Raw genomic sequence first — 22658 nt, 5'->3', positions numbered from 1 at the left:
CCACACATATTTTGGTGCATATCAATAATAGGATTGCTTTGAAAAGTATTTCCCAGAGAGAAATGTGGGAGCCTCTATGCTGGCAAGTGAGCAGCTGGGGTGGGAGGGACTTCGGTTATGAAATGTTCATTTTAAAAAGAGTCTACGGAAGTGTTATCTGGTTTGACATGATGCTTAGGTTGATCTTTGATATTCTCTCTCTCTGTAATAATATTAGAAATATAAGACTATCAGAGAAAGTTCCACGGGAAATATAACTTTCCAAAGCTGGGACTTGTTTTTTCCTAAAGAATGATGACAGGTATTAGAAGAAAATTTCAGTATGTTCACAGATTGGGTACAGTTACCTCTAGTTTGCCTATTATTTGGGGGAGTATCCACAACCTTCTCTCCTTTACGACCTAGAGCATCTCACTGCAAATAGCCTGATTGAGCAGAGAGACTGAACCACAGGGCGGACAGCTGTTTCTCGAGGTGTATTGACAAAGAAAATTGTGTCTGCTGAGTATTATCTCTGTGTCCCCAAAATAAATAAAAGCCAGTTTCATAGTGTTATTTGGCTTCTCTGTGCCCTCAGAAAATTCTGATAACACAGTAAACAGGAAGATGAATGTTTTCAGAGTAAAATTATGTCTGATTTCTTTGATTTCTGCAATATTTTATTCAAAATTTTAAAGTATACAGAAAAATTGAAAGAATTATATACTGAATACCTATTTCCACTACTTAGATTCTATAATTGCTAACATTGTGAGATAATTGCTTTATCATACATCTGTCCACCTATCCATCTATAAGACACATTTTTAATAGTTTCTATCTTTGTCTTTAGAATAACCATTAAAACCTGAAAAATATATGTGTAAAAATATATGTATAAAATATATATGTATATGTGTGTGTATATATACACACACATTTGTATGAATCTGCTGTGTTTTACTCCCTCTTTAAGTCCTATGAGCCGTGATAACAAATTCTTTTTTGTAGAATTCAGGAAGAAGAATGGGATAAATACATCATGCCTGCCAAATCGGAGTCTGAAAAATACAAAGTGAGCCGAACTTTCAGCTTCCTCATGAATAGGATGACTAGTCCTCGGAATAAATCTAAGGTAATTGAGATTTTGCGCCTCTTGTCAATAAAACATATGTGACTGTTTCTCAACACTCAGTATAGTTCCCACTTTCCCTTTAAAATCACTTACCTGAGATTTTATACACGTATGTTTGAAAACCTCTGTATTTCTTATGGAGTGTCGTCCAAGTCATTAAAAATACTAAGACAGCTACATGCTGGTCATATTACAGTTGGGCCTGACTGTGCTCCTGCTGTGCAGTCCTTAGATTCTGAGAGAAAACGTAGAGATTCTGTTTGCATGACTCCTGTAAGAAGGTTGCCTCTCAGTGTTTCTTTTTTCTCATTTTCCCCCAATTTCCTGCTGCTGCTGCTCTATTGAAGACGAAAAGCAAGGATGCCAAAGACAAAGAGAAACTGAGTCGACATCAGTTTGTTCCTGGAACGTTCTCTGGGGTTCTGCAGTGTTTGGTTTGTGATAAAACACTCCTGGGGAAAGAGTCATTCCAGTGTTCTAGTAAGTTCTCGGCCTGGTGTGTGCTGTCTTTGAGCTTTGCCCACCCAGACTGTGCAAGAGAAGGGTGCTTGCTGGCGTGTTTGCATAGACTTTCGTTGTAGGGCTGCTCATGTGATTTAACAACTTATCAGGCAATGGCCCGTGATGTGATGGGCAGTACCTTCTGTCCACAAGACTGGTATGCCTCTGCCTACTTGACCTCTCCGCTGGGGCATCTAAACAGCTTCTCAAATGTTACATGTCCAACATGGAGCTCTGCCTTCCCCCTCCTGTGCCCTGACAAGCTGACCCTCTAGTTAATGGCAGCCCCATCGTTCCAGCCAGATGCTCATGCCAAAGATGGTGGAGTATTTCTTTACGCCTCTCTTTCTCTCCGTCCTACATCCAATCCTTCAGCAATCCTCTTGGCTCTTTCTTCAATGTATATGGGAAAGCCAGCCACTTCTTCCCCCTGCCACAGCTCGCACCCTGGGCTGAAGCCACCATTTCAGTAGCTTTCTAACTGTTTTCCTTGCACTTTTACCACGAAAAGCACAGTTCACAAAATATCTGTTCTCAAGACATCAGCCAGAGTGAGTTTGGCAAGGTGCGTTCCACATCCTCCAGTGGGGACAGCATCCTTCCTCTCATCTCCTGAGGAAAGCCAGACCTTGCCCATGGCTGCAGGGCCCTGTGAGCTCCCCGCCTCATCCTCTCCTCTGCTCTTCTCCCCTCCCCCTCACTCCCTCTGCTCCAGTCACTTTGGCAGCTTTGCAGTTCTTGAAACATGCCAGGCAGGCTCCTGCGGAAGGGCCTTCCCTTCTTCGGGCAACTCCTCCCTCACCCGCGTGGATGGCCCCCGGCCCTCCTTCAGGTCTGCTTGGGTAACACCTTCTCAATCAGGCCTTTCCTGACCATCTGATGCTTGGCTCGTTATTTTTCCCTTTTCTAGCCCCTGCCCCAACCCCAGCATTTAACCTCATCTAACTTGCTATATGTTTTATGTATTGGTTTTCTTGTCTCCTTCACCAGAATATAAATTCTACGAGGTCTGGGTTTTTGTCTGTTGATTTCATCCTCTGCTGTGTCCACAGTGTCTAGACAATGCCTTGTGCAGAGTAGAGGCTTAGTAAATATTTGTGGAGTGAAAGAATAATTCAGCACGAAAGAATTCAGGCCCAGGCGGGTGAAATACATATCATGTATTTGGTGGCCAGAATTAAGGAATATCTGGGACATGGGATGGGAGCACAAAGGGAAGAGAGGAGCAGGGCAAGGTTATGTGTAAAGTTCCTCTTCAAATGCCTGGAAAAGGATTAAGTTAAAATTCAAATGTTGCAGCCATGGTTGTGCATCTGATGGAAATGCAACCTGCGTAGGCACTGAAGGCAGGTTTCACCTTCTCACCGTTGAGCCTGTTTGTAATGACGCCAGCTCCACTGCGTGCGTGAACTTTGCTTTCTCCGACACTTGATTTCTTTCTTTTATGGGATCTGAAAAGGCATCAGCAGTTCAGATGTGATGTAATTCGCTGAGTGTCTAGAAATCTGCTGCAGTATCGTCAATGGATTGTTTCTGGCTCGCCTACATGTCAGCAGTCGGTTTAGATGTGCGATGGCATGTGCTTCATTGGTTGTTCCCGGGGCTGGATCCCTTCAGTTGTACCCCAGCTGCATCCACCACCTGTCTGTCGTCTCATTTTAAGACAGACTCCTCAGGTTGGGTGCCATCCACTCGATGCTCTAATGTCCATCCCTTCCGCTTCCTCCTTAGCCATCTACCTTCTGGCCTCTGTCGTCACTGCTTAGCAGGCGTCCTGCTTTTCACAGAAACTTGGAGTCACTTCCTAGTCAGCTCTGCAAGTCTTTCCTCATTATTCAGACTCACAGATCTGTCTTCGTGATGGTTGCCCCTTCATTTAGGTAAAGGCTCTCCTTTCTGTGCACCCACCCTTCTGTTTCACCGCATGTATTGTCACCCTTTTCCGACCTCTGAGCGCCCTCCAAACTCAGTTCCTGGGCGATTGTTTTTTCCTTTAGTGTTTCTAAGTATAGTCATCCAATCTTTTGCTCTAAAATAGTATATTTAGACCTGATCTTCTTAGATTAATGTCTTTATCCCTCACTTTCTACTTCCATATTTCCAGTTGCCTAGACAGGCTGGATGCCTGTGTAATTTGTGGCCACTTTTGGCGAATTGCAGAAGAACTATGGTATAAACCAAGACCATCCCAGCCACACTGGCTCAGAATGACCCTATCTGTGGGCATCATCACCCAGAGATTGCATTGTCTCCAGACCAACGTGGCTAAAACTGACCTCAAAATCCACATGCAGAAGGCCATGCTTCCTACTGTGCTGGTGGCACAGCTCAGACCTTGGGCACCTTGACCCCTCTGCTCATTTGTCCCCCAGCTGATCTTATTTGATCACACTTTCCTTTCTCCCTGTCAGCATTCTGGTAGAGTCTCATCTGCACCTTCTGGGTTGCTGAGAGCCCATTGTTCTAGTTTCCCTCCCTCTGGCGATTTTCGCTTCTGATTTATCCTGACTATAGTGACTACAGGAATGCTACTTTCATCAGCCTGCATGCACTGAAGGATGTCTCTCCTTCTGGTTTACTGGATGAAGCCTGACTCTTCAGATGCATTGGGTTCCCTCTTTGTACCTGTTGACGAGTCCTTCCGCTGGTTCCCTTGTCAGCCTTGGTTTACAACCAGAGGCCTCGCCAGGCGTGCCGTCCCACCTCGCGTGTTCTCCTGCCTCTGTCCTGCGTGTTCCCTGACTCCTCTGTATCAGTCCTCATTTCTCACCTCCTCGTGGAAGGTCTTCTGACCACTGTGGCCTCAATTCCTGCACATCATGCTTATGAGCCATTTATCTCGTTCTGTTTAATACTGAGTTATGTACAAGCTCTTTTGATTTTAGCTACTAGAACAGACTAAGTTCTTAAAGGACTATCGTCACACAATGATTCTTTTGTATTTCCTACAGCAGTTGTCACAAAGCTGGGCCCTTAGACACTCAGATGTAGTTAATGACTTATGGAAAGCGTAGGGAGCCAGCACTCACTGGAAAGTAAACTTTTGTTCAGAATACGTCCGTTCATACTGAGCGGTCAGGAGGATGGCCGTGGAAGTTTTAGTGGAAGACGGAAATTGCTGAAAGTATATAGGATATCTTTAGCTTTTAAAATAGTTATTAATTTAAAAAAATGCAATAGGAGTCATAGAAGATACAAAGTTTAAGGAGAAACTTAAAATTATCCAAAATTTTACCACCTAGAGAAAATTTACCATTCGTATTTTGATGGAGTCCCTTATAATAAAAAAGTCAGCTTTTTATGCCATTGTTTCATTTGATGATGCCGTCAAATGTGTTTAGTTATTCTTCACTTTTTTAACGTGAGTTTTTTCCCAAATTTTTCGCAGTATAATGTCTCAGCGAGAATTCGTTTGCACACATCACTGTCCATGTCTTTGATTATTGCCGTAGATTAAATTCTAGAATCAGTAGGAATATATGTTTGATTCCTCTTAACCCGCAGTTTTTTAGAAGACGTTTTAAGATTTACAGTTTTTTTGGGAGGAGAGTGTTGGGGTTTTAAACTTTGTTGTGAAGTTTTTTACACTTGATAAGAGAATTTGGTGTACAATCTATGCCGTTTTTGGTGAATAATCCTTTCATGGATGTATTTTTGTTTTTAATTATGAAGGTTAATATTTCTAATATTAAAAATGTACAATATAAAACAAAACATAATATAAATATTCGCAATCCTGGTGTCCGTATTTTTCTTTGTTTAAAGCCTGAGTTGGTAGTTTCCCACAAAAATTGTATTTCTATAAAATTCTCCTTGTTTATAAATTTCACTGCTTATGTTTTGGTCCTACATTATTTGGTGCACAGAAGCTCACGAATCACCCTTCATTGCAGGTTGAACTTTCATCCACATAAAATAACCTTTTAATACCATTGAATGACTTTTGCATTGAATTTTACTTTGTCTACAGTTAATAATCCTCTTGCTTTCCTTTTGTTTGTATTTCCCTTAACTATTTCTGTGTGTTTGTTTTGGGGTGTGTGGCCTTAATTTAGCTATAGGTACTCTGCAATGGAACTGACCTTGCCTTATAAGGAGGGTTTTTTCTTGTTTACATTTAATTTTACAGCTATCAACCATCTTTCATCATTCTCTGCTGTTTTCCTTGATGTCTGGCCTAGCTACTTATTTATTTGTTTCTCATAATAGTGTTATTTATTTATTTTTTTATTTGTGGTAACGGTGGTTTATAACATTATCTAAATTTCAGGTGCACATCGTTATCTGGTTTAGCTATTTAGACCCTGTGTTAGGGGTTTGGCAAGATAAAATCCTTTAAGATCTGCTAATAATAACTGGAAGGCTGTGTAAGGCTTATTATTGAATCTTCTTTTATTTCTCTCACATTTACCTTTCCCCCAGCCTCTATTAGTATACTGAATTCATTGTTATTATTTTTATATTATATATTTAGTCTTGTAGGAGTAATTTTCTATTTCAGTAGTAATTCGGTATTCGTGCTCAGTTCTGTCATTATTTACAACAATTGTTTAGATGTGATTCTTTGTTTAGCTGGTCTCAGGGCTCACTTTTGACCGCCTGTTTTTCTTTAAATAAAGCTGATCCATTCTTGAACCCTTAATTTTGATTCTTCTCTTAATAGACTAGAGTAGGATTTCAGGTAATTTTTTTTCAAGGTTATTGGAATGATCTGTTTACTTTTTTTTTTTTTTTTAAAGATTTTATTTTTTCCTTTTTCTCCCCAAAGCCCCCCGGTACATAGTTGTGTATTCTTCATTGTGGGTTCCTCTAGTTGTGGCATGTGGGACGCTGCCTCAGTGTGGTCTGACGAGCAGTGCCATGTCCGCACCCAGGATTCGAACCGACGAAACACTGGGCCGCCTGCAGCGGAGCGCGCGAACTTAACCACTCGGCCACGGGGCCAGCCCTGGAATGATTTGTTTTCTGAAGTCTTGTGTATCTAAGGGTATATCTTTGCTTTTTCACGCAAGGAAAGCAATTTATCTGGCTAAACAAATTCTTAGCCCAAACCTTTGCAATGCTGTGTCCTCACTGGCCTGTTGTATCTGGGCGTCTGGAATCACAGTGGGAAAGTCCGGGGCCTGCCTTGCCTGGTTCCTCCACCGGGAACCTGCTTTTTCTGCCGAGATGCTTGAGGACTTAATTTTTGAATCTCATAGATATTGTCAGAATGTGTCAGTAGAATAGGTGTCATTTAATAATTTTTCCTTGAAAATAGTGAGATCTTTTGATTTGCCTTTTTTGGTTCTTTTTAAACTTTATAAAGGTTTTTGTCCGTTGCAGCTTTGACTATAACTTCTGATCTACTTTTTCTGCTTTCTTGCTTGGTCAGGTGTGATCTGTCATCGGTCTTCTTTGTGTGACACCTTCCATTGCATAATTAGACCTTTTCTCCACATTCTGAAGGGAACGTCATAGTGCTGCTTTGATGTTTTCTGACGTTGATTCTTCTCAATTCCATTGAAGTTCTGTTCCTGCCCTTTCTCCTCCCCTGCATCCTTTCTTGTCTCTCAAAGCTCCATTTCCCTCCCATCTTGCTGACCTGTTGTCACATAGTGTTCTCCTTTCTTGGCCTTTTGGTCCCATTTTATGTCTATTTTATGTCTCTTATGGAGAACACATTTCAGATATCTAAACTTTTCTCTCTATTTCTGGACTGAACAGTATGCAGGCTTGCTCTTCCTGTGGGTTTTCAGTATAAGTTTGTTCTGCGGTAGCTCCTAGCTGCTTTTTTCCTTTTCCTTTCATTCGCTTGTTCTGGAATGAGGAGAGAGCTGTCTGATTTCGATGTTTGCCAGCAGGACAGTTCGTGCATGAGCCTGGGCTCTGCTCCTTGGCCGTTGAGGTGCTGGTTGGAATGCCTCTGCAGACCGTTCTGAGCCTCCGGCTCGGTTCTCAGTGGGTTACGGGCACTTTTCTGGTGTGGTTTTCATGGACCAGAGTGGGACCTTCTACCCTTGAGGCAGGATTCTTTCTAAGGAAGTTTCTGTAAGCCACAGACTCCTCCATCTACACACAGCATGTGGGGGTGGTAAGAATAAGGGGTCATGGTGGAGGGTGTGGATACCCGAGTGGGGAGAGGGCAAGAAGACAGCACCTGGCAGAGAGCAGTTCCCACAGGAGGCAGCTTTCCATGAAGACAGCTCGGCTTTCTGGGCCAGTGGGCAGAACGGGGCAGGCGAAGTGTTCCCTCCCTTCTTCCAGTGAGATGAGGCCACGTTGTTTCATGAAGTAAAACACAGGCAAACCGCTCTCTTTCCTCTTTCAGTTTGGCTACCTCGAGTGGTAGGAATTCCTGTCAGAGGGGGGCGATGCGTTTTTTCAGCTTTGTTGTGAGTTTTCTTTCTTTCCACCTTCAGAGGCGTAGTTACTGCCAGCCAGATGTGAGCAATCCCTTCAATATAGGGCGTGTAGTGGGAAATGAGTTCTCAGGCAGACACAAAAGTGTATGTCATGCATATTCCAGGTTTCATAATTGACGACACCCTCTGCGGAAGGGGAACAATCACTCCAAGGAAATGAAAATATTAACAGCGTGCTCGTGCTTGAGCTGTGGGGCTAGATGTGATTTAAATATTTTTTTCCTCCTGAAAGAGTTTTCTGAGTAGTTTTTGTTTATGTGCTGTTTTTATAATGACTAGTAAAAGCATGATGCATTCTTAGTCATTTCAGGTTAACTTAAATAAGACGGTTCTTCTGCCTTTGTTTCAGACTGTAGTGCAAGTGTTCACAAGGGATGTAAGGACGCCGCGCCCCCGTGTACCAAGGTGATCGCTCAGTCGTTTGTGAACATTGCGTGCTTATACCCAGCTGGGTTGCTTCGTGTGGTCTGTTTAGGTTTTGCTCTTTTGTTACTGTCTAGATTTATTTCTAAAGTGATAAAATAACATGTGCTCAAAGCGTAGAGTTACTGCCTTAACTGTGTGCTTGTAGATACAGAGGGAAAGCTCCAGTCTGGCCATTTGTGTCATGCGGGTGGGTGGTTAGGTTTTCTGCTAGGGCCTGCGTGGTTTACCAGTGTGAACCCTGGGCACATGTAAATAAGGCAAGAACAGTAATTCACAAACATCAGCAAACCTCAGCATCACGTGGAGGACCTGTTAAAACACGGTTTTCTGGGCCTCACTTCCAGAATTTCTGATCCAGTAGTTCTGGGTGGGGCCTGAGAATTCGAATTTCTAATAAGTTCCCAGGTGATGCTGCTGGTCCCAGGACCACCCTGCGAGGCCCCCTGGACTGGAGGAATGTTCTCTGTGAGGGTGGGCTTGAGTAGTGGGGGCCTCTATCATTCAGTTCGTTTCTTTCCTACTCCAAAGTCATGTCAGAAGTGCATGATGAACCTCCAGAGGGAAACCTGGAGTCACTAACGTCCACACTGACTGCAGCCCACGTGGTGTCAGGTCGCAGAGTTGAGGGTGGCGTTTCAGTGCTCAAAGTCTGTGTCCCGTAGGTGGGAGGCATAGCCAGGGGTGGAAAGAGACAAGTGGGGGCAGGGCAGTGCTGATGGGGACTCCCTTTCAGCCTGGGTCTGGACACAGGAGCTGGGGCCTTCTGTTCCCCGGGCTTTTAATAAAGCTGGGGTATTCGTGACACATGTGTTCGTGAGGCAGGCCTTCTTCAAACTTGCCCATCTCGTTAGCATAACATTTTCCTCTCTGTTGCATTTATTGTCTTTTGCTTTGAATTCTTCTTTGTTTGAAATAAAATAACAATGAAAGTGACACAGATAAGACTCTGTTCTGTGTAACTGTGTGGACGTGCTTGTAGTCCGATGGCGCTTTGATCTTATTTTTTGTGTTTCTAATGTTCTTTACCAGAAATCCCAAGAGAAATACAACAAGAACAAACCGCAGACCATCCTTGGAAGTAAGTGATGTGGAAAACAAGAACTTTTTTCAATTTCATACATACCGCACGGCTTTCCAATGTAAAACACCCTCTCCTCTTGTTTTCTCATTTGCCCAATTATTTCTTCTTTTATACCGTAGGCTTGGCATAACTTCTGGTTATACAGAGAGGTCAAGAATGGCATAAACTTCTCTGGCAGCCTAATAGCCTCTGTACTACATGTGCGAGATGGCCTTTCACACTGGGGAGGGCTATATGGCTGAGGGATTACTCTCTTACCTCAGTTCTAAGATGCGATCTAGTGTAACATACACTCTTGATTTCATAACAACGTTTTGGGGGAAAAGAGAAACACTACATTAAATGTACATAATTTTGTTTTCCTAGCAGTAGCACATGTTTATCTAGATAAATACACGCTAATGTTTCTTAATAATCCCCGAGTTAGGGAAAAACCTTCCAGTTTGGAATCTCTGGATTCCTGTCAGCCCTGTTGTCCGTCAGCAGAGCAGCCTGGTGCTTTTCAGTAGCTGTGCTGAGGCTGTGGTCTCATGGGCTCCTTTAGGATGACAGTGAAATTACAAGGCACACCGAGTTTTGTTTGTGTGTGGTTAAACTCGGAGGTTCTGTTTTTTCTTGAATTACATATTGCTGAAATTGAAACAGTTTCCCTTGAAAATAATTGGCAGCCTTTGATAGTTCTTTATGTTGCATGTAAGAACCAGTTACACCATCACCTCCTAAGTTTGAAAATCTTTTGATTTATTATGAGAGATTTTTGCAGTTTCTTCTGCCTCAAATACGGCATTGCTTGCCACGTGGCAGGCATTTTAAGTTTGTGGTCTCTTTTCATTTCAATGCTGTACCAAAGTGTGACCAGTGTTTTAAAAGCCGTTTGAATTAAGGGACAATGAAGTGTGCAGATTCATTGGTGACATGTGATTGGGTGTGATGTCACACATTAGGGTAAGCTAGCGTGGGCAGTAACAACTGTGACATCATTTACTCCCCCGCTTTGACCACAGAAGTCCCTTTGACCTCAGTTGTTAGGTGCTTCTCAATTTCATAAGGTTAAATGTGAAAATAAAAGACATCTTAGAACTGATAAAATACCATCTATTCCTTTTCTTTACTTGGGAGTCATGAGAATAAAATTAAACCATACACGCATAAAATCCTTTGGAATATCCTGAGGTTCCCATATATTCCTATAATATCACAAGATTGAAATATTTTCTGAGAGCCATTTCTAGTACACATCAAATGTAAATGCGTGTATGCCCATGACATTTTAGGACTGACCAGAAAGGTATGGAAGCACCATTTAGTTTTCAGTGGGTGAGAGACCAGCTCAGCTTGGCTTGCAGGTTTCACTTGCCTGAAATTCTTACCCTTAAGAACAGCCTCCCCAGCATCATTCCAATCCAGTGACATAGTGTGTGTGTGATTATTTGTACACACCATGTGCATTCTAGTAGTGGTGCTAATAACACCTTGCATCCCCTTAAAGCTGGCTCTAAGGAGCACAAGCGGTGGTTTATGGGAAAGCTGTCCTGTTTCCCCATTCCATTTTCTTGCTTGTTTGTGTCATGCCAGCCGCCCACGGTCTCCGAGTGGGTATGCTGAAGCAGACTGCTGCCTGGGCACCAGGAGGCTGTGAAGTAGAAGGGACGTTGAAGCAGGTGTCGGGATGTGGCAGGGAAACTGGCTTCAAGGCCCAGCAGGGACGCATTAGGAGTGGCCATTCGAGTGTTCAACCTCCTGGCTTTTAAGTGTCTACCTCTACCTGTGATTACTGCCCTCCGTGAAAACCACATGCAGCATCCATTCTGATTTCCAGATTCTTCATTTAGAGACGTCCCGCTGCCTGCTCTCTCCTTGCACCCTTCTTCCTCCATGCCGATTGGATTGCCGGCCGGGAGGAAAGAAACTTCAGGGCAGGTCCATCCGTTGTCCAGAAGCGTTCCAGGAACCACCTTGGAAAGGTGAGGCTCGGTGTGGTTTTACGTCTTAAGGTCTCAGAGCTGCTGCTGGGGCTGACTCCTCTCGCTCCCTCCAGCTTCAGGAGGTCGGGGCCGTCCCTGGAGTCTGACAGCGACGGGAGCGCCTGGAGAAGCAGGTCTCATTCCGATGAGCTGTTACAGTCTGTGGGCTCTTCTCCCTCCATGGAGTCTTTCTTAATGGAAGGTGAGGGGAGATGTGTGTGTGTTTGCTTGTGTTTCCGTGAGCATTTGCCAAAAGCAATGTTTTCTGAAGGATTTAAGATTGAAATATATTCTTTTGTTCTTTTTAAAAGAATTCTGTTTCGTGGTGTCTGTTACGTATAGGCTCTTCTGGTAGAAAGGATGAAAATTTAGCCCCGGAGGAGGCTCCGGGATAGTGACGAAGAAAATGTGATTTTTTTTTTAATTGAACATATTCCTGAAAGAGCATGTCGTAAACCTAAGGGGAAGAAATACATTGTGTGCTTGTTATGCTTTAAAAAAACTTTTACAGCTATTGATGAATTGGAATAGGATCGTGCATTAAAAATATGGACTTCATGTAAGACTGACCTTGCTTGGATCTCTGATCTATCCCCATCTGTTGCCTCCTCCTTCTGGGAGAATGAAAGCATTTTTTTTTTTTTTTTTTAAAGAGTATGTGTTGTAGGATAGGACTTAATCTGGGGAATTGCTTATTGTATCCAAGCTGTGTCAACAAAGGAAGGAAAACCAAATGCAAGAGAAGTAACGAGGAAGGTGTGGATTCTGCCCCAGAAATCTGTTTCTTTTATTTAAACTTAAGGCTTTAAATCCATTGTCATCTCATCTTTACTGCTCTGAGCTGGAATGTCTCCAAGGAGTCTTGTTTGGACAATTAGGATTTAGTTGCCTGAAGAGGGATGTGTGTGTGTGTTGTCAAATTGTCAGAAGAATCTGTCCTCCCATGTGACTCGAGTCCCTGTGCCTTGAGTCATGTTGGCACTGAAGACAGCAAGGCACGTAAAGAACAAATCCAGTGGACAAGTACAGCGCTCAGATCTGAGTCAAGAGTGCAGAATAACCGGGGACAAAAGAAATCAGCGAGTTCAAGATTCTGTAGTCCCAGTGTGGATTCCCAAGGTTACCAAAACTGAAACAGAGCAAGTCCAAACAAACGAAAGAAGCTTCAAATGTCCTTTTCTTTGCATGGACACAGTCACTGTTTTGGTTCCTGATTCCTCTTCTTTTCTGAGAGCCGTCTTGATTGGAACCATATCACCAGCATGGTTTTCAGAGGGTCCACCTGCACATCAGCAATATTTGGACTGAGTTGTGTCTGGGTTCACAGCGGGTTTATTTGGTGTGAGAGTCCACAAACATGGGTGTTGTGAGGGTCTGCTTGTGTTATGTGTGTGATTCCACTTCTGGCTTTTCTTTTCTTGTCTAAACACACGTTAGATGTTGTGGATTCGTCCCTGTGGAGTGACCTCAGCAGTGATGCCCAAGAGTTCGAAGCAGAATCCTGGAGTCTTGTGGTGGACCCCTCGTTTTGTAGCAGGCAGGAGAAGGATGTCATCAAAAGACAGGATGTCATTTTTGGTAAGCGTTTCAAATAAGCTCTTTCGGCTGAAGCAGTGTGGTGTGGAGGAAAGAGCGTGGAATTTGAAACCATATGGACCTGGGTTCAAATCCCAATTCCGCCACTTTCTAGTTACTTGATCTCAGACAAAATATTTCACTCACCTGGACCTCAGTTCCTCTGTCTGTAAAATGGGGATAATGATACTCAGGTTTAAAGTATTGTGAGGCTTCACTGAGGCATTGTGTGTGCCTGGTACAAAGCAAATTTTCTTTCTCATATCCTTTTCCCGTCTGTTTAGGCATGGCCTATGCTCCCTTACTGCTTCCACTGTAAGAACCACAGCGAATTGTCACGTATTTAATGTAGGGTGGACAGGGCTGCTGCATATATGGCCTGTAGTTTGCCCCCACACCCCAGGGGTGCCATTCCCATAGACGGCAGGGGACTGTGGCCCCTGGGTCAGGGCAGTGCATGACTGCGTGCTGGAGTCCTTGGTGTGGAGCTCAGCTCTAGTGAGATTTCACCATTTCATGCTGTTTGGCAGCCTGAATTAGAAAGTGAAGTTTAAAAAATTTTCAAGTATAAAATAGACGTTAAAAAGTGGATAGAAGAAGATCCCCTACTCTACAGATGAGACTGGTTCTCAGTTTTCACTAGTCCTGTGTGTGCAAGTATGGGCCGACAGGTCCAGTGGCCGTGAGAGCCCCTTCCCACCTGCATCAGGTGGTGGTTCTGCAGGTAGGATGATGGGTGAGTGCGCTCTGAAACGTGTCCAGGGCTGTAGAGGGGTGAGTTACTTTGGAAAGGAAGATGCTGTCCCCTTGGGTAGTTCTCATGCAGTGTTTATTATACTGTAATTTTTCTTCACTTATCTCCTGTCATATATTATTAAGAATAAGGTAACCCATTTCGGGCAAATTATCATGTGGTGTAGTTCACAGTGTGGCCTTTGGTGTCAGAAAGGCTTGTTCTGGGGAAAATCCTTCACCCTTTCTTCTTCTTTGTCTCTCTTTTAAAGAAGAGGAAAATTATCCCTATTTTTTGGGTCATAATAGAGAATTGCATTAAAAAGATTAAATGAAATGGTTAAGTTCTTAGTACAGAGTAGGTGCTAAAAACACAGTGGGATCTGATAATAATAATTTGAAGTTAGTAGGTTCCCAATTAAACAGATTTTTGTTTATGGTAAAATAATAAACGAAACTACATTTAGATTTGTTTATCCTCCCTGGCTGATATTTTATATTCTTTCTCAAAACATGTAAGTGAGTTTGGAAATACTCATTAATCTAAAACTTGTGCTTCTGGTGCTCCCACAAATTTTGAATTCTTATTTTCTCTAATGACATTTTGAAAATTGAGATTTAATTCACGCTCCGTGAGATTCACCCCTTTACAGTGTGCAATCCAGTGGCTTTTAGTATATTCATAAAGTTGTGCAACCGTCAACCACCATCTGATTCCAGAGCATTTTCATCACTCTGAAAAGAAACCCTGTTCCTGTCAGCAGTCACTCTCCATTTCCTTCTCCCACCAGCACGTGGCAACCGCTGATCTACTTTCTGTCCCTACGGATTTGCCTGGACATTTCACGTAAATGGAATTGTACAAAATTTAGTCTTTTGTGACTGGCTTCTTTCACTTAGCATACTGTTTTCAAGATTCATGCGTATTGTAATATATATTAATATATCATATATCATATATATGTAGTGTATATTTTATGGCTGTATATGTAATATATAAATAATACATATATAATAAAATATGTGTAATATATATTTCATTGTATAGATATACCACAATTTGTTCATCTAATCATCAGTTGTTGATCATTTGGGGTTGTTTCCACTTTTTGGATCATGTAGTAACTTTATGTTTAACATTTTGAAGAACTGCCAGACTGGTTTTCCAAAGCAGCTGCATCACTTTATATTCCCACCAGCGATGTATGAGGGTTTTAATGTCTCCACGTCCTCACAAACATCTCTTTAATGTCCATCCTTTTTATTACAGCTATCCTAGTGTCTGAGAAGTGGTATCTCATTTTGGTTTTGATTTGCGTTTCCCTGAAGGCTAATGATGTTGAGCATCTTTTCAATGCCTGTTGGCTATTTGTATGTCTCTTTGGAGAAACATCTATTCAAATCTTTTGCCTATTTTGAAGTGGGTTATTATTTTTTTTTTATCATTGAGTTGTAAGAGTTCTCTATATATTCTAGACACAAGTTCCTTATCAGATATATGATTTGCAAATATTTTCTCCCATTCCATGGGCTGTCTTTTCACTTTCTTGATGATGTCTGTTGATCATGACAAATTGTTTTCTCCTGGAGAAAATGTGATTTTGGAGACAGACCCAGAAATAGAAAGAACCTATTGTGGTCTGCATTGAGGAACTTTATTATATTTAATTCAATTTAATTCACCAAGTTAATTGTGCTCCTACTATGGAAAAACACAAAACTGAAAGAAAGAGGGAAAGAAAAGTGGTAAACTAGGTTATATTTTGATAGAGCATTTAGGAGAGACTAAGACCTGGTTCCAGCTGAAGGTACCTAAAGATGTTAGCTGGTTATATCCTGAGAGTTTCAGATGTATTGGATTCTCATGTATTGGACTGGATTTATACATGTCCTCTTATAATTTCTAGGAAAAAGAAAATAGTTTAGTATTTTGAGCTTACGTTAGATGTTTAATCAAAGCCGACTTTTATAGTGGAAGAATATTGTTATTCCTAAACATTCCTTCTTTTTAATTTGTGTAACATGCAGTGGTTAGCTACTAATTTAGGTCAATAGGGATACTTTTTTATTGAGGTCTAGTTGGCATATAACGTTATATTCGTTTCAGGTGTACCACCTGATGATTTGATATTTGTATATATTGCAAAATGACCACCACAGTACGTTTAGTTGACATTGGGATACTTGTTTCTTTAAAGCTTGTTTCTGCTCACCTGTTTCAGAGCTGATGCAGACAGAGATGCATCACGTCCAGACTCTGTTCATCATGTCCGAGATCTTCAGGAAAGGGATGAAAGAAGAGTTACAGCTTGACCACAGCACTGTGGATAAAATCTTTCCCTGTCTAGATGAGTTGCTGGAAATCCATAGGCATTTCTTCTACGGTATGAAGGAGCGAAGGCAGGAATCCTGTGCTGGCAATGACAGGAATTTCATCATCGACCGAATTGGAGACATTCTAGTACAACAGGTGAGAAAGATGTAAGGCTAAAAACCTTAAAAACCTAATGATTTGCCCACTCTCTACAGTACTAAAAACCTATCGAGAACTGGAATTGGTTTCATTACAGTTGTTGACAGATGAGTTTGGTTGATTTTCTTTTATTTGATGTTGGTTTGTTTACTGATGCCTGAGAGCTTCTAACAGCCCATGAATGGCTCTTCTGCATGTCACAGAACTTGGCTGGGTCATCCCTGGCCACCAGGAGTCACAGCTATAAATAAATCCCATATGGAAATTCTACTTAGACTTCTTGATGTGCTGGGCTCTCTAATGACATGGCTCCACCAGTGGCCCGTGATAGTCTCACCCACATCCCCAGGACAAATGCTGGCTCATCTTAGGAGGACCGAGGCAGACCTGTTAGCATTAAAGCCTGGGAGCTCAGGCCTGGGGGACAAGGCAAGCAATCTCACTAAAAAGAGGCACTGTTTAGGTGCTTGGGATGTTTGAAGCATCAGTGAGAATGGGCTGCAGCACTCTTCTTATAAAAAACAAAACTTACTTGTGACAATGGCCAACTGATCTCTCTGGTAGGGGCTCTCCACTGAAAGCATGCCAATATGGAAGTTAAATAACATGTGTCCAGCGACCACAATATGGCAGGCACTTTTAGGGTACTTTCATCATATTACCCCACTTAACCTTCACAACACTGTGAGGTAAATATCATTTTCCCCATGGTACATATACGAAAACTGAGGCACAGAGAAGGTACTGACTTTCCAAAATTGACACATCTCGTAAGTGACATAACTGGGATTTGAATCAAAATCTGCTCTTTCAGCAATGAGTTACGAATATGGTACCTTGAGACATCCATAGTGACATTCAGGGAAGCCTTTCACCATCACGAGTCTGTAAGTCCTAGGAAGGCAGGGAGCCCTGTCGATGCCGTTCCTACCGTATTTCAGTACCTAGAACAGTGCTTGGTACTGTAAATATTTATTGAGTGAATGGGTCACTTTTGAAAAGAACACTAGGAATTCACTTGAATGCCCTCTTTTGCAGTCGCTCACAGCACTTGGGGAAAGGCGTGGAGATCCATTCCTAGTTACCTTACTTTGGCTTTCTGTAGGTGGATGCCAAAACATCATCTCCTAATTATTAATGTTGAACCCATTTTACCCTGTTATGCACAGCAGTGGAGTTCACCTGTTAGTCTGTAGGCAGAAATGGGGGAGTTAAGTTCATTGATATAAATATGCTTAAATACAAATATTTTTAATGCACAAACCCCACTTAATAGCCCAATAGCTACTTCTACATGTCTACCATTGTAAAAATCCACACGAGTAGTAAGTCATTGGCTCTGCAGATGATCTTTAAAGTCCTGGACCTGTCGGTCCTCATGATTCCCCTGAAACATATAGTGCCAGGTTGAGAGACTGTAAAGGGCTTTGCAAGACGGTTGGATAACAACATCTGCAGGTGTCTGAGTGAACTTGAATCCATGTGTGTTCAAAACTCAAGTGCAAGATGATCTTGTCATTTGAAGTTATTTGCATCTTTCTTTCCTTGATACAGATCATCGTGACTTTTCATTCTAATCACTTAAAATATTTTCATTCTTACGTCATTACTTTCATAGTTAACAAAAATTTTGCATCTCTACCTGTTCTATTTTTACGTAATTTCTGTGGATAAAAGTAGGGCTTAAACTGAGACCCAGTTTGGGGAAGTTGGCTCTCTCACAAGGTGAGCCTGGTGGCCTTTTGGACGAAGCCCACTCTTCTCCTTTGGGGAAAGATCCTTGGTGTTCAGAGAAAAGGATTTAAGTCTGCTTTTGTGTTCCTGTTGGTGGCCTTGCTTAGTGGGTGCAGCAGGGCGTTTCCCCAAATACTGTGTGAATACAGTTGTTTCCTGAGGGATAAATTAGCAAAATCCCCAGACAGTCAGGGTGGGACAGCTCTGTGGGAACAAAGGAAGAGCAAGCTATTTAAGGATGTCTGAGAGAAGAGTTTGGGGCAATCCCACACTCTGACCGTGGAGACTCCACAAGGTCTCAGGAGGCTGGGCTGGAACGTGATGGTAATTCAGTCAGCGGGAACTTTTGGTGTTAGTGAGAAATTGTGAACATGAGGAACCTGGTTGGTATAAAGCAGCAGTTTTCCAACTTCAGGTGCACGAGAATCTCCTGAAGCTTGTTAAAAATGAGGAATCCTCTGCTCCGACCCCCTGGATGTTGATAGGATTGGGGTGGGGCTTGGGATTTGGCATTTTTTAATTTATTTTTTAAATTATTTTTTACCCCAATGGTAACATCTTTCAAAACTATAATACATCACCACAACCAGGATACCAGTATAGATACAGTCAAGATACAGAACATTTCTACCACCACAAAGACTCCTCATCTGGCCATTTTATAGCCACACCTACTTCTGTCATGCTCTTACCTCCTCCTCAGCTGCTGGCGTCTGTTCTCTGTTTCTGGAATAATGTTCTGTAAATAACATGCATGTTACATAGTTTACATACACAGTAAGTAATCTCTTTTGGACTAGCTTTTTTCGCTCAGCATAATTCTCTCAAGAATCATCTAGGTGGTGGTGGATCACAATAGTTCCTTCCTTTTTATTGTTGAGTGATATTCCCTGGTATGGACATACCACAGTGTATTTCATCATTCACTGTAGAAGGGCATCTGGTTGTTTGTAGTTTTTGGCTATTACAAATAAAGCTTCTACAAATATTCATGTACAGATCTTTGGGCAAACTTACACTTTCATTTCTCTGGGATCAATGCCTGGGAGCGCAGTTTCTGGGTTGTGTGGTGATGGTGTATTGAATTTTGTGAGAAACTGCTGATTATTTTCCAGAGTGGCTGTACCGTTTTACATTCCCAGCAACAATGTACAAGTAATCCAGTTTCTCCGCACCCTCACCAGCATTTGTTGGTGTCCCTAAGTTTTATTTTAGCTGTTCTGAGAGGTGTGTAGTGATATCACATTGTAGTTTAAATTACAATTCCCCAGTGACTTACAATGTTGAACATCTTTCCATGTGCTTATTTGCTGTTTGTATATCATCTTTGGTGAAATGTCTCTTCATGTCCTTTGCCCATTTTCTAATTGAATTCTTTGTTTTTTTACTTTTGAATATTGGGATTTCTTTATATATTCTAAATACTAATCTATTGTCAGATGTGGTTTGCAAATATTTTCTCTGTCTAACTTGTTTTCTCATTCTATAATTATAGCGAAGTCCAATATATCAGTTTTTCATTTTAAAGATCATGCTTTTGGTGTCAAGTCTAAGAATTTTTTGTCTAGCCTGAGATCCCAAAGATTTTCTCCTATTGTTTTCTTAAAAGCTTTGTATTTTATGTTTTAAGTCTGGGATCTATTTTTTTGTTTTTGAGGAAGATTAGCCCTGAGCTAACATCTGCTGCCAATCCTTCTCTTTTTGCTGAGGAAGACTGGCCCTGAGCTAACATCCATGCCTATCTTCCTCCAGTTTATATGTGGGATACCTGCCACAGCATAGCTTGACAAGCAGCGTGTACGTCCATGCCTGGGATACGAACTGGTGAACCCCGAGCTGCTGAAACAAAACGTGTGAACTTAACTGCTGCGTCACTGGGCTGGCCCTCTGTGATCTGTTTTGAGTTAATTTTTGTGTAAGATATGAGACTTTGGTTGAGATTCTTTTTTTTTTTTTTTTCTTGGCCTGTGGATGTTCAATTCCTCCAGTGAGTTCCTTTTGCCCTCTGTCAAAAAGCAGTTTGGCATTTTGGGTTCCTATTCTGTTCCACTGATCTGTGTGTCTATCCTTCCACACAGTGTTAATTACTGTAGTTATATGACTAATCTTGAAATTGAGTAGATTGGGTCCTTTCACTGTATTCTTCTTTTTCAAAATTGTTTTTAGCTATTCTAATTTCTTTGTCTTTTTGTATAAATTTTAGGATAATCTTGCCTATATCTACAAAAAAATTTGTGGGATTTTGATAAGAATTGCGTTAAACCTGTATATTAATTCTGGGAGAATTGACATCTTTACTGTGTTGAATCTGCCAATCTACGAACGTGGCTTACTTCTCCATTTATTTAAATCTTCTTTGATTTCTTTCTCTAGCTTTGTGTAGTTTTCAGCATACAAGTCCTGTATATGTGTTTTGTTAGATTTGTCTTTAAGTATTTTCCCTTTTTTGAGTGATTATAGATATTTTAGGGATCATCTCTTGAGACATATTCGTCTCAAGCATAGATAAAACTGTAAGCAAAGATACAAAGACCAGCGATGGTGAGGTAACTTTCAAGTACTTTCCAAGGGAGGGGTGAATGTGTTCTGGTTTCTGTTGCACTGCTCTTCAGCGTGGACATGTGTACATAGGATTGTCAGAGTCTGAAACACTGGCATTCTAATAATTCAGCTAATTCTCTCCATACCACTTTATGATTCTAAGTTGGTTCCCATGTAGATTGTGTACACACATTTTTCTACAGGTCAAACTTATTGAAATATCCAGCCCACATCTCTACTTCTATCCATCAGTTAAAAAATTGGCCTTGTGACTAATCATTTTTCTCTATCATCTTGGTGAATGATAACTTGCCTCTTGATCTATTTGTGATGTGCTGACAAAAGTCAAATTCCCAGCTGAGGACTGGGTTCATGGACGTAATCAGTGAACCAATGTAAATGTCAACCGGTGAGAGGTCATACCTTCCAGAGGACTCCCAAAAGTTGCCACATACCCTTCCTTCAATCTATAAAAGTATTAAAACTATAAATTGAAATGATAGTTGCACAAACACTAAAAAAAGAATAAAATATACTAAATATTTTTCATTTGGCTATTGATAATCAAATTAGTTCACTATAACATAATCACATTACGTTGATATCTTCCCCTTACCTTTTGACCACTTCATCCTCTTATAATTTAAAAAGTATCTGGGGAAGAGAAGTGATTGTGTTCATAATTCATTTGCAAAGAATGTATTGAAATATATGAAAATTTCCTGTTTTAAGTGTTTAGAGCTGACTAAATTTGTAAACTGTCATTGAAATGTTATTCTTCTCAGTTTTCAGAGGAAAATGCAAATAAAATGAAGAAAATATATGGAGAATTCTGTAGCCATCACAAAGAAGCTGTTAGCCTCTTTAAAGAGCTCCAGCAGAATAAAAAGTTCCAGAATTTTATTAAGGCAAGTATTTTAAAAGTCTATCACAATGTGGTAGACCAACTGGGAAAGTAGTTTGTTTTTTCTTACACGATCTACCCACGTTTCACATCTAGGTGCCGTTTTTCAGGGGAAGAAGGAAGTGATAGGTTTTTAGTAAGGATAGAAAATCTCTTTTTCTATGTTAGTAAAATATTTCTCCCAAATCATTTCCTTTTGTATCTTCTATTTGTGAAATTGTGTCCTCCAAGCTTCTGGGCACCTTTGTAATATCCTGTGAAGCTGTTTCATGTCCTGACAAGCTATAAATCAGAGAAACCACAATAAAAATAAAGACAGAATTCACCCCACCCCCCACTGGATTAGTTTGAAGCAAGTCCGTGACACACATCATTTCATGTGTAATACGTATCTCTAAACAATGTATCTTTAGAAAACTACAATGACGTTATCACACTTAAATAAATTAACAATAATTCTTTAGTGTCTTTAAATAGCTGGCCAGTATTCAAATTTCGCTGATTATCTCATAATGTTGGATTACTGAAATCAGCTTCTGACCACGGTCACATTTGTATATATATGTTACATATAGCTTTATAGGGTTATAGCTTTTAAATCTCTTTTAAATTGAATGCTCCCCATCCCTTTTTTTGGTGTCTCATTTATTTGTTGAAGAAATTTGACCTTTAGAGTTTCATGAATTCTGAATTTTTATCTACCATTGTAAGAATGCTACCAGATTCTCGTCCTTTCTTTTTTTGTTTGTATGTGTATTGAAAACGTAAGATTTTTGAGATTTTTTTAAAAAGTTGCCCTGATTAGAGGGAACTTTAAGTCTGTGATGAATCATGACAAACGTAAGGGAAGACCTGTTGGGAAAGCAAATAGTTAATTGCAAACTCACATTGAAAATCTAACTTTGATTTCTGAGTATTTTTCAAAACTTTTGCTGTTCATGAGTCTTAGCAACTGTAAGTATTGGAACTTGCTCACTTTTGGAATTAACTACAAATACAATAGTAACTTGAAACATTGAAATCTTGGAGAGTTGGGTTATTGAAATTAATGACAGCGTCCAGTTAATGACAATGTATTTTAATTAATGATAATGAATGTTATGTTACGTCTAAATAGAATTTTACTGTTGCAAATTCTTTGTGTTATTAAATTCACACCTGAAAAGAAAATACAGGTAGAGTTTGTCTATATAAAAATGTGTGTCTATC

The 22658-nt window shown here is 40.9% G+C and overlaps 1 protein-coding gene across 9 annotated transcripts in view; it reads left to right on the top strand.

The window, feature by feature from the left end:
- ARHGEF28 (Rho guanine nucleotide exchange factor 28) overlaps positions 1-22658 on the top strand; it is a 273307-nt gene that overhangs the window by 191941 nt on the left and 58708 nt on the right. For all 9 annotated transcript variants that reach the window (XM_070517954.1, XM_070517955.1, XM_070517951.1 and 6 more), the window contains 9 exons: positions 991-1114; positions 1462-1594; positions 8369-8424; positions 9475-9523; positions 11346-11490; positions 11565-11692; positions 12928-13068; positions 16020-16267; positions 21331-21453. In XM_070517954.1, the coding sequence (XP_070374055.1) occupies positions 991-1114; positions 1462-1594; positions 8369-8424; positions 9475-9523; positions 11346-11490; positions 11565-11692; positions 12928-13068; positions 16020-16267; positions 21331-21453 (1147 nt within the window). The remainder of the gene's footprint in view (positions 1-990; positions 1115-1461; positions 1595-8368; positions 8425-9474; positions 9524-11345; positions 11491-11564; positions 11693-12927; positions 13069-16019; positions 16268-21330; positions 21454-22658) is intronic.

This window comes from Equus asinus, chromosome 9, assembly GCF_041296235.1.
Source record: "Equus asinus isolate D_3611 breed Donkey chromosome 9, EquAss-T2T_v2, whole genome shotgun sequence".
NCBI classification, from domain to species: Eukaryota; Metazoa; Chordata; class Mammalia; order Perissodactyla; family Equidae; genus Equus; species Equus asinus.
The sequence above is the reverse complement of the archived record's forward strand: the minus strand, read 5'-3'. Positions and strand labels throughout refer to the sequence as shown.